Source organism: Tupaia chinensis, unplaced genomic scaffold, assembly GCF_000334495.1.
Source record: "Tupaia chinensis unplaced genomic scaffold, TupChi_1.0 Scaffold000112_1, whole genome shotgun sequence".
Classification (NCBI taxonomy): domain Eukaryota; kingdom Metazoa; phylum Chordata; class Mammalia; order Scandentia; family Tupaiidae; genus Tupaia; species Tupaia belangeri.
Genome location: NW_006159576.1, coordinates 2,201,142 through 2,211,774, shown reverse-complemented (window position 1 = coordinate 2,211,774; position 10,633 = coordinate 2,201,142). Strand labels below are relative to the sequence as shown.

Genomic DNA, 10,633 nt, shown 5'->3' with positions numbered 1-10,633 from the left:
CCCTAATGAGGGCTGGGTCCACCTGTAAGCCCCTAACCTTAGCTCCTAAATTCCTGATGGCTGCACTAAATACATAAATATCATGAGGCCAACATCTATAAAACTTAACTCAGCAGGGAGTTACTGATCATGAGGCTGTCTGATGTTCCCACGTTTACGGAGCCACAGAAATACCTAAAGCCTCGTGAGTGTTGTTACAGGTGAACTCATGTTTAATAAGGTTCTTTTGCTACAAGCAGCAATCAAATCATTTTGAACATTAAATCTGCCCCCCAAGATTGTAGACTTTAACTGCCGATGAGAAATGATCACACCTAGATGATAAAGGATGAACCCACAGAAATAAGCCGGACAATGAAGACTTCCACTTGACTGACCATCCTCAGTGACTTTGAGTTTGAAGAAGACATTTAATGTGTCTCGGTCTAATTTCCTCATCTGTAAAGATAGAGGCTGAACAAGCTCATCTCTAAAGTTTAGTACAGATCGTGACTTCTATGATATATGGTTTATAATAAAGCTAGCTTTATGCCATGGCCAGATAAGGAAGAAATTATGTCTTATCACCAACCGAGTTCAGACTTACCCTGCACTAAACTTTGATACGCATGCTCATTCTGAATGTAATCTTAAATACATGTTTTACTAGGATCCAAAGCTACACTAATACAAATTTTAACCCTTCATTGTAAATTGTTCTTGTTTTTATCCATTTCATCCTAGGCAAAACAAAAACAAAAACAAACAAAAACGAATGGGGAGCAAGATGTCCTCTGAAAAAACTATTCACCCGGTTTAGGGAAACGCAGATTAAATGCATCATGATCTTATTTTTTATTTTTAAAATTTTACTTATTTATCTTAAGTTTTTTTACTTTACATTCATTCACTGCACACCATTACAACATACAAAATGTGATTTTCCATCCAGAATACAATGTATAGTGTATACATGTTCTGACAACAAATAATTTTCCATTTCTTGTTTCTTAAATATATATTTTCCCCCTATTTCTCACCCTCTGCCATTTCCCACCCTCCTCCCATATTTACTCTAGTACCTAGAGTTGCTTTCCATTCCTTTTTACTTTCCTACATTTTATTGATTCACAAAATATCTTAATTAATCTAAGTACTTTCAATAGCAAGTTCAGCTGATATATAGACATCTGTAAACAAAAGACTAACTTTAGGCATAAAACTCTGTGAGTAGAATGGATATACTATAAAGTAGCTCCTGGCTGAGGCTATATAGCTTTCTGTGGTCAATAAATAGGTATTTTGAAATATACTTTTAATTTCAAGAAAGGTAGTTTTAGCTTTAATAAATCAAAATAAAAAAATGTTAAGAGTACTTTGCTTAAGACTTAAAGCCAGGAAACAGGTTAGGATTCTGTTCAAACAGTAGGTATATGAACCTATTGGCAGCTCAAGAGAAGATAAAAATCTCCAAATCTGGAAAACAAAGTATAGAAGAAAATCAGTAATGGTTTAGTCAAAAGTCACAAATTTCTATTTCACCAATTCAGTTTCATGTATTTAATATATCTTCTGTTATGGTCTGATCTTTCCCTTCAAGTTCTGGAAGATAATATTCAACTTTGGATTTGTCCGTACCATTAAGTTGGCCATTTTCTTAGTTGTTTTTGTACTCTTATTTCTGTATATCTGTATTTAATTTTCCTGATATAGCACTCCCTTCAGAACTTCTTGGAGACCTGGTCTGGTGTCAGTAAATTCTTTCAGATTTTGTTTATCTAAGAATGTTCTTGTCTTTTCTTCCCATATGAAGGGTAATCTTTCTGAGTATAGTATTCTTGTTTGAAATTGTTTTTCACTCAAAACTTTGAATATATTTTCCCATTCTTTTTTTTTTTTTTTTCTTTTTTGGAGAGGTTTTTGCTATAGGTTGTGTGCGCTCCCCAGACAGAGAGAGAGATAGAGAGACAGAAAGCGAGAAATCACCTCCCCGGGGGGATGGCCATGCCGCAATCTCTTCTCCTCCATTCTCCTTTTGGGATCTTGGGCATGCATGGACACACACCCGGCGTGAGTTTAAGCCACTAGGTCCAGGACTCGAACTGCGGTTGACTACGTGGGAGTCCAGTGACATAGCCATTACGCTAACTGGTGGTCCCCCCGTTCTTTTCTTGCTTATATTGTTTTCAGTGAGAGGTCTGATAGCCTTATGGGATAGCCTATGAAAGTAACGTTTTATATATATATATATATACCTTCTTGTAGTGCTTACATTGTTTCCGATGAGAGGTCTGCTGTTAACCTGATAAGATATCCTTAGTAGGTAACTTGACATTTCTCTCTTGGCAATCTTAGTATCTTGTCTTTGTCTATGGTTTTGTTCAATCTAACTATAATGTGTCTTGGAGATCTTCTTGGATTGATTCTATTTGGGGTACTTTGTATTTCTTGGGTCTGGATCTTTGAATGTCTCTCTAGATTTGGGAAGTTTTCTTCCAGGGTTTTGTGGAATAGATGATCAATGCCCTTATTTGTCTCCACCAGCTGGGATACCAATTATCTGGATGTTAGGATGTTTAATGGTATCTAGTATTTCTTGTATATTATTCTCATTTTTGGGGGGTATTTACTCAGTCTTTACGGTGGAATTTTCTAGCCCAGTGATTCTGTCTTCTACATCTGAGATTCAATTTTCTGTATGATCTATCCTGCTTTTAATACTTTTAAGGGAGGTTTTGATTTCCTGTATTACAGTCTTCATCTCTACCAGTTCTATTTGATTCTTTTTTTATACATTTCTTCCTAATATCTTGAAATTCACTCTGAGTGTTCAGAGGAGTGCAGCAGGAGGTGATCTGCAAACTCACTGCCATTTCAGTTTTCTCCCTTTTTGTGGCAGATTCAGTAGGAATTGAAGAGTATTCTGACCCTAATAGATTCAGATGTTTGGCTTCAGTTTACTTAGACCTGTCTAGACACTCAGTGCACAGAAGATGAGCAGCAAAGTGGTAAAGGTGAAAGAAAAAGGGAAAGAAAACAGAGAAAGAGAAAAAAAATATTTTAAAAAAACTTACAAAAAATTTCAATTTTTTTTAAATCAAAAAATGAAAACTGCATGGCACGCTCATTCCAGCTCCAATGGTGGAGTCTTTGCCTCTCCTAGGTGGGAGGTGGGAAAGGTGACAATAAGCAAGAGAAAGGAGGATCTGAGAGCCAAGAAAATATTTTACCTTAAAATTTAAAAAAAAAATAAAAAAAGGAAAAGACAGAGAGAGATAGAGAATATTAGGTGGGTGGAGGGGCTACCACTTGTGGATGAGCTTTGGAGGGTGGAGTCTCAGCAGAAAATCTTCATTAGTGTAGTCCCTGAAAGCACCAGTTCTGGCTCCAATAGGAGGAGTCCACATCATGATTTTATTACCTCCTTTGTTCATCTAACTGAGAAATTAAAAAAATAGATATATCATTTCTTTGGTTATTCTACTTTCCTTATGACTTGAGACTTCATGTGTGGTGTTCTTTTACATTTTAATTTCTGCCTGTTGAGAATCTTACTGCGATGGGCCATGTTCCATCCTTTAATTTTACAGATATGGGAAGGAATGGTCATCTCTTTATATGAAAGCATGGAGCCCCTGAGGTCACTCCAGGAGAATAAAAAAGAATAAATACTAACATATCCCTAAAACTCCCCTCAAACCAGGGACCTCCAATCGGGAAGACTTCAGTAAATAACAATCCAGTCCTAGGCTCTGCCAGGACAAGTGCAATAAAAAACTGTAGCCATGAAGGAAAAACACAGACAGCTCACAAAAACTCTTACTTAGTGAAGAGTAAACAGAAAAGAGCCACACTGCCAAATGCAGCTCATACTCTACTAATGAGGTCACAGAGCATTAGGAGGGTTGAAAAGGCCCCTAAAAATCCTTCCTTCCACCACCCTGTCTCTGTTCTCGTTAGGAAGACGATGACCCCAGGATCAGAGTCTCTTCCCAGAGTTGGCATTTTACAGAAGCTCTTTAGGGGTGATCCGGCCTTTATACCATGTCTTGCCAAATGAACACTGGAGCTAGAAGATTCTGGTTTTGTTCCATATTATTTACTTTGGTTTTGTCCTCATGGGAATGCATTTTTAGGAAGAAAAAATGAAAATGACACTTTAGTCCTCATTGTGGAGAACTGAGAGCTGTTAAAAACTGTGGAAGAGAAGGCAACAGTGATACATGGGAGTTATTCCAGTGTGATGTGGGTTCGTCTCTTGTGTGGCTCTGATTTTATGAAAATGATATACAATTGAGTCTGGTTCCTCATTTATCTCTTCTTATTCTGCCTTCTGTGGCAACGGTGTATTAATTGCTAACTCATTTTCATTCAGTATTCATGAAATGCTTTTTCCCATTTCGGAAGTCTAGCTTCAACTCAATTTTATAGAAGAAATCCTAGTTCCCTGTCCCAGTAGTCCTATATCAAAACATCACATTATACCCCATAAATACATATATATATATATTTTTAAAGATGAGAGTCACACTGTGTAGAGTTCCTCTTGCCTCAGTCCCCTGAATAGCTGGGACTACAGGTGTGTACCCAACATGTGACACTTTGGGTGGGCTGGAATGGAACCTGGATCTCCTAAATGGCTTCAGCTTGCTAAGTAGCAGCATCTACAAGAGCATGTTACCATGACTGGCATACAATTCGTTGTCAATTAGAACTGAAAAAAGGGGGATCTAGCAGATAGTGTAGTGGTTAAGGTGCTGGATTCCCACATACCCAATCACAGTTTGAGTCTGTACCTGGAGGCTTCATAATTATGCTGTGCACATGTGTGTACATGCCCAAAATCCCAGGAAAAGAACGGGGGAGAAGGGACTGTGGCATGCCATCTCCCTTGGGTGGTGATTTTCACTTTCCCTGTCACTGTCTCTCTCTTTCTCTCTAGTGAGTGCACTTCCCCTATAGCAAAAACCTAGAAAAAAAAGATATTCATACTTTGGGGACTTGTACGTATATTTTACAGTGTGTCAAACAAGGCAATTTCTTCAATTAAATAGTGACAATCAGCACAAAGCAAAATGTAGCCTGTAACATATCCAGAATCCATGGAGAACTCTGGCTTCCTGAGACACAGTGCTGGCTTCTAGACCACTGAGCTCCTCCTGGATACTGATTATCAATTACATGCAGGTGCCACAGAGGAGTCAGTGACTTGGAGTCACCATACTGGCCCTGCCATGTATCTTCTGGGTATATTACCAAGAGATGCACCTCTCTATATTTTTGCTTCATTCTTTATAAAATTGCAACTCAATAATAAATATCGCCTTCAAAAGGCTATTGTGAAGTTACCTGCTGAATGGCAAAAGTTTGGAACAACTTTCTATTTCTCTCTTTATTTATCCTCTCAATCTTTTTGACCAATCTTTTTCCATAAAAGAACAGCAAAAAGAAAATAAAACATGGAACATTCCAGAATGGCGTCACTCACTCAGATGTAGCAAAATAAAGCTAAAATCCTCTAAAACCTAAAATATATACCCTCTTCACCCTAACCTTGAATCTTCATTTTAAAAAAGATTGGTAAGGAGGCAGCAGACTGTGTAATGGTTATGTCGCTGGACTCCCACGTAGTCAACCGCAGTTCGAGTTTCAGACCTGGTGGCTTACACCTCACACCAGGTGTATGTGCGTACTTGCCCAAGATCCTGAGAGGAGAATGGAGGAGAAGAGATTGTGGCATGGCCATCCCCCAGAGGGTGATTTCTTATTTTCTCTCTCTCTGTCTCTTCTGCAACCACACACACCCTAAAGCAAAAGAAAAAAAACTCTCTTAAAAAAAAAAAGGGGGTTAGTACTAGAATAGTATGTGCTCCTAGGAAGTACATGACTCACTTTCACACCAAATCTAGTCACGTACCACCTGACGTCTTTCAGTCACTGACAAACCGAATATATGGTGGGGGTCCCATAAGATTATAATAGGTTATACTCTAAAGCCTAGGTGTGTAGTATGCTAGACCATCTAGGTGTGTGTAAACACACTGCACAGTGTTTGAAACAATAAAGTCATTTAATGATAACACACTCTTCAGAATATTATTGTTGTCATTTAACAATCACATGACTGTAGTAATTTCTTTTTGATTGAATGATTAACTCACTTTCATCATGAGCCTCCTTTATTAGGATAAGAAAACTAAGGCACAATACAAACCAAGTCATTTTCCAAGACCTCTGTCTTTTCAGCAACCAAGCCGCTCTTGCCAGCTCACAGACATATGATTAACCTTGTGTTCCGATATTAATATGCAAATTTGTTGCACACCTGTACTCACGTGCACTTGCACACACACAAACACACAGAGACAGACATCTTTCCTACCTCATCAAATCCCATCTTGTCTGGATATTTAGGGACAACTGAGACAAACTGGGAGGGTTCCATTGGAGGACGGTCAACTGGAAGACACAAGAAACACATGGAGTGCTTTGTTAGGGAAAGGGTCAGAAAGCAGAGTTCCATCTGCACCTGATCACTGGGGCTAGAACACAGTCCGGTATCTAGGGCAGGGGCCAGTCTCAGAAGTTCTCCAGGACCCAACGGTGGCACAGAAACCCTCGTAGCTGGGGGACTAGATCGAAGATCACTTGTTTAATTCAGATTGCAATATTTACTCCATTTCCCTTAAGATGTATTTAAGTGTGTTTGGGAAGCAGTTTGGGGTTATGGTTAAGGAGGAGAGCTCCAGGGGGCCAGCAGGTGGCAAAGTGGTTAAGGTGCTGGACACTCGATATGGCTGACCACAGTTTAAGTCCTGGACCTGGTGGCTTGCTTTCTCACTTCCCCCTCTCTCTTTCTCTCTCTCTGGTGAAAATAAAATAAAAAAAATTAAAAAAAAAAGATTAAAAAAAAAAAAAGGAATGCTCCAGAGCCCAATGCTCTGAACCCAAATCTTAGTCTCTGGTAAGGGCTAGGAGAGTTAGGGGACCCCTCTAAGCCTGTTTCTTCATGTGTAGAATTGTGATATTGGGGTAATAAAAGTGTATTTCTTACTAGGTTAGAAAATTTAAATGAGGTCTGCATGCAAAGCACGCAACACATCAACATTGTAAATGCTCAGTAACTCTTAGCTATTACTTACTGTGCCCACGATGAAAGAGCTGAGAAATGGGCTAAATTATTTTGTGAAAAAAAAATTTTATACACTTAAAATTGTCAAGGACTGGCACTATTGTCACCTCATCCAGGCAAGTTTAGCTACAGGTGCACCTAACATCCTTTGTTTTAACACCATCTTACCTCTGGGGGCTGGCCCACATACTAGAACTTGGTTCAGGGCTAATGGGAAGATTCCAGGTGGGAGGGACAGACATTGCATCTATTTGATAATAGGTAATATTAAAATATTTATCAATTTAGTAATTGGTATATTTGATATTCAAAAAAAGGGTTTTTTTCTTTTCTTTTTTTTTTGGAGAGGTTTTTGCTATAGGGCACATGTTCACTGGAAAGACATAGAGACAGAAAGCAAGAAATCACACCTCAGTGGGGATGGCCACACCGCAATCCTTTCTCCTCCATTCTCCTCTCAGGATCTTGGGCACGCATGCACACACGCAGGGCATGAGTTTAAGCCACCATGTCCGGGACATGAACCGTGGTCCACTGGGAGTCCAGCGACATAGCCATTACGCTAACTGCTGATCCCTCAAAAAAAGTGAAAAAGCTTTCTCTTCAAACTGTGTGAGGGAGTGTTCAAAAGTTCATGAAAAACGTGTATTATAGAAAATACTGGGAATCAATTTCAAAGTTTTCTTTACAAACTATATGAGGGAGTGTTCAAAAGTTCATGAAAAATGTGTATTATAGAAAATACTGGGAATCAATTTCAAAATATTTTTACACTGAACTGGCGCTGTGCCTAGTGATCGCAGAAGCCAAGGAAGCCATATCCCACATGGCTGACTCTGTGGTTTGAATCCCAGCCCCAGTGGCTTGAAAAACATCAAGCATGTGTGTATGCATGCCCCAAATCTCAACAAGACGGAGAAATGGAGAAAGGTTTGTAGTGTGACCACATCCCATTAGCGGTGGGGGGTTATTTTCTCCATCTCCCTCTCTCTCTGTCTTTCTCTGGTGCGTACACACACTTTGGCAAATAAAAATAATTTTTTTACACCATAATAAGCTCATACTTTAATTGTATTTTCCCATGAACTTTCTGGAGTTCCCTCACATATGGTGAAGGCTGAAAGTAAGGTTGTTTGAAGAACTTGAGATAGTCTTGCAGATTTCTTGTATTGTACAAATTTAAAGTACTTGTTGATTTTCTTTAAAGAAATAATACAAAGAAAATTTAAAATAAGAGCTGGTAACTGAATTGTTTAAAGAATAATTGGTATAGCCATTACTACTGTCAGCAATGTTCGTTCTCTTCTCCTCCAGGCACATGAGAGAAATATACTTTCTTGCTTTGAAGTTAGTCATGGCCATCAGACTTTCTGGGGAAGGTTAAATTGCCTACTCAGCTCTTCAAAGCCTCCGCCCCATTCCATCCCTGTCCCACCACAATGGCCACAGTAGCAAGTGCCGATATGGAAAAGCCACAGATCAGAAGCAGCCCGAATTGTTGCACCAGCAGATGGAGAGCAGCTGTCCAGGAAAGACACCAGGACACAGCCTTTGAATGGTCAGAAATAAGCCACGTTATATTAAGCCAATGAGATTGTGGCACTATTTGATATCCCAGGATAACTTCACCCATCCTGATGAGATACTTTCTAATTTACCCTTCACTAGGATATTAAAGAGCAACCATAGCATCCAGTTTCACTTATGATCCAATGATAGGCACTTCTGAAAGGTAGTGAGATGGATTTCCTAAGCCAAACACAGAAGTTGGTCTCACTACCCAGACCTGATTCTTACTGTCATACTTCTGAAGTACACAACTGGTTTCTAATCATGACCCAGAACATTTGGTCTTTCTGCTTGATTCCATTAATTATTAGTTTCTTTTAAAATCAACATGGAGGAAGCATCATGAATTAGGGTTTTTAAAAGGAAAAACCTTAATGGTCAAATTCATTTCTGCTCATAGTACTGTCCAAGGAGCGGTCTATTTCTCCCTCCTTGGGCCTTGGACACGGTCCCCTTTCTAGGTGGTTTGGTCTGTTTGTTGCTCATGTGGCCTGTGTAGCTTTAATGGTTCAGCCAAAGAGACAGTTATTAAATACTTTGCTTCTGCTAAACATGGATAGTCGTTGCATTCACAAGACAAATGTCCTATAAAAGCTACAAGTAACTGGCTCCTGAAAGTCACCATTGAACAGAAATAATCAGAAAACTATGCCTCGATTTTGCCACTGAAGACAGAGCCAAGCCATGGAGGAAAACAGGAAGTGACACAATGAGTCAGACCTAACAGACTTACTATGGGGGAGGGGGTATATTTTTGCAGATGTTGGATTTAGAGGTTGGAAATATCCTAGCTTCCATTTGTGGTCATTCTGACTCCAACATATTCATAACGTTTCCAGTCTCTCATTGAATCCCTTGTTGTATATAGTCCCTCTCTGTATCATCACTTAAGACAATGGGCCCCAAGCCAGCAGGTGACACGGTGGTTTAGATACTGGATCCTACATAGCTGACTCCATGGCTAGAGTCCTGGACCCACTGACTTGAAAAATAGGCTAGATATATGTGCGCCCCAAATCTCAAAAGGTAAATGGAGAAGAAGAGATTGCAAGGTGTTCATCTCCCCCCACCCCCCACCAGAGCAGAGGCGGGTGATTTTTCACTTTCCCTCTCTGTGTGTGTGTCTCTCTGGAGAGTGCACACACCCTATAGCAAAACAAAACAAAACAAAACAAAACAAAACAAACAAACAAGCAAAAAGACAATGGGCTCCATTGGCTCTTGGATAGTTTCAATATCTAAAATACTAATTAGAACTATTGTTATAGAGCTCTTATTATTGGTCTCAGTAATATTACTAAGTTGCACTCTTGATATGTATCATCAGTTGTTTAATCTGCACATATACCAGGGGACAGGTATGAGTGTCTCTATTTTTACAGATAAGGAAACAAAGCTTAAATAACTTGCCCAAGGTTGCAGAGTTGATAGTGCTGGTGTTTGAACCTACCTAGGTCTGACTCTCACATCTGACCTCTTCGCCCCTACTCTATACTATCCCCAAAGCTGGATGTTGGCAGCCACTGGCATTGAGAACTGGGCTGGGTTCACAGAAGCTCATTAAGACCTGTCATGTCTGGAAAACTACTTGAGAGATTGCACTTGGACCAAATCCTAACACTTATTCTCTCTAGTTTCTCTGGAACTTCTTCCATTGCTGCAGCCACCTCCCTCGTTCGGGTTCTCAGCCACCGTGCCTGGGCTGTTGTGATATTTTCCAAACACTCTTGGTCTTGCCTGTTCTAACTCATCATTCATCTTGACACTGTGGTCAAGATAACCTTCAAGCACAACTCTGTTCTCTGAACATTCACACTTTATACTTAAGTGCTTTAGAATTTAAATGCTTTCATTGTCACTACACAATTTTATCTTCACTTTTTGTTGTTATTGTCGTGTGAGTTTACAAGTATGGCAATAAATACCACCTTTGTCCTCTAGGGCCTTGAACAC

At 39.5% G+C, this 10,633-nt stretch overlaps 1 protein-coding gene across 1 annotated transcript in view; it reads right to left on the bottom strand.

The window, feature by feature from the left end:
- Nucleotides 1-10,633, bottom strand: part of COLGALT2 (collagen beta(1-O)galactosyltransferase 2) — a 156,889-nt gene that overhangs the window by 17,051 nt on the left and 129,205 nt on the right. Inside the window, exon 8 of the mRNA XM_014586062.2 lies at nucleotides 6,362-6,438. Within this exon, the coding sequence (XP_014441548.1) occupies nucleotides 6,362-6,438 (77 nt within the window). The remainder of the gene's footprint in view (nucleotides 1-6,361; nucleotides 6,439-10,633) is intronic.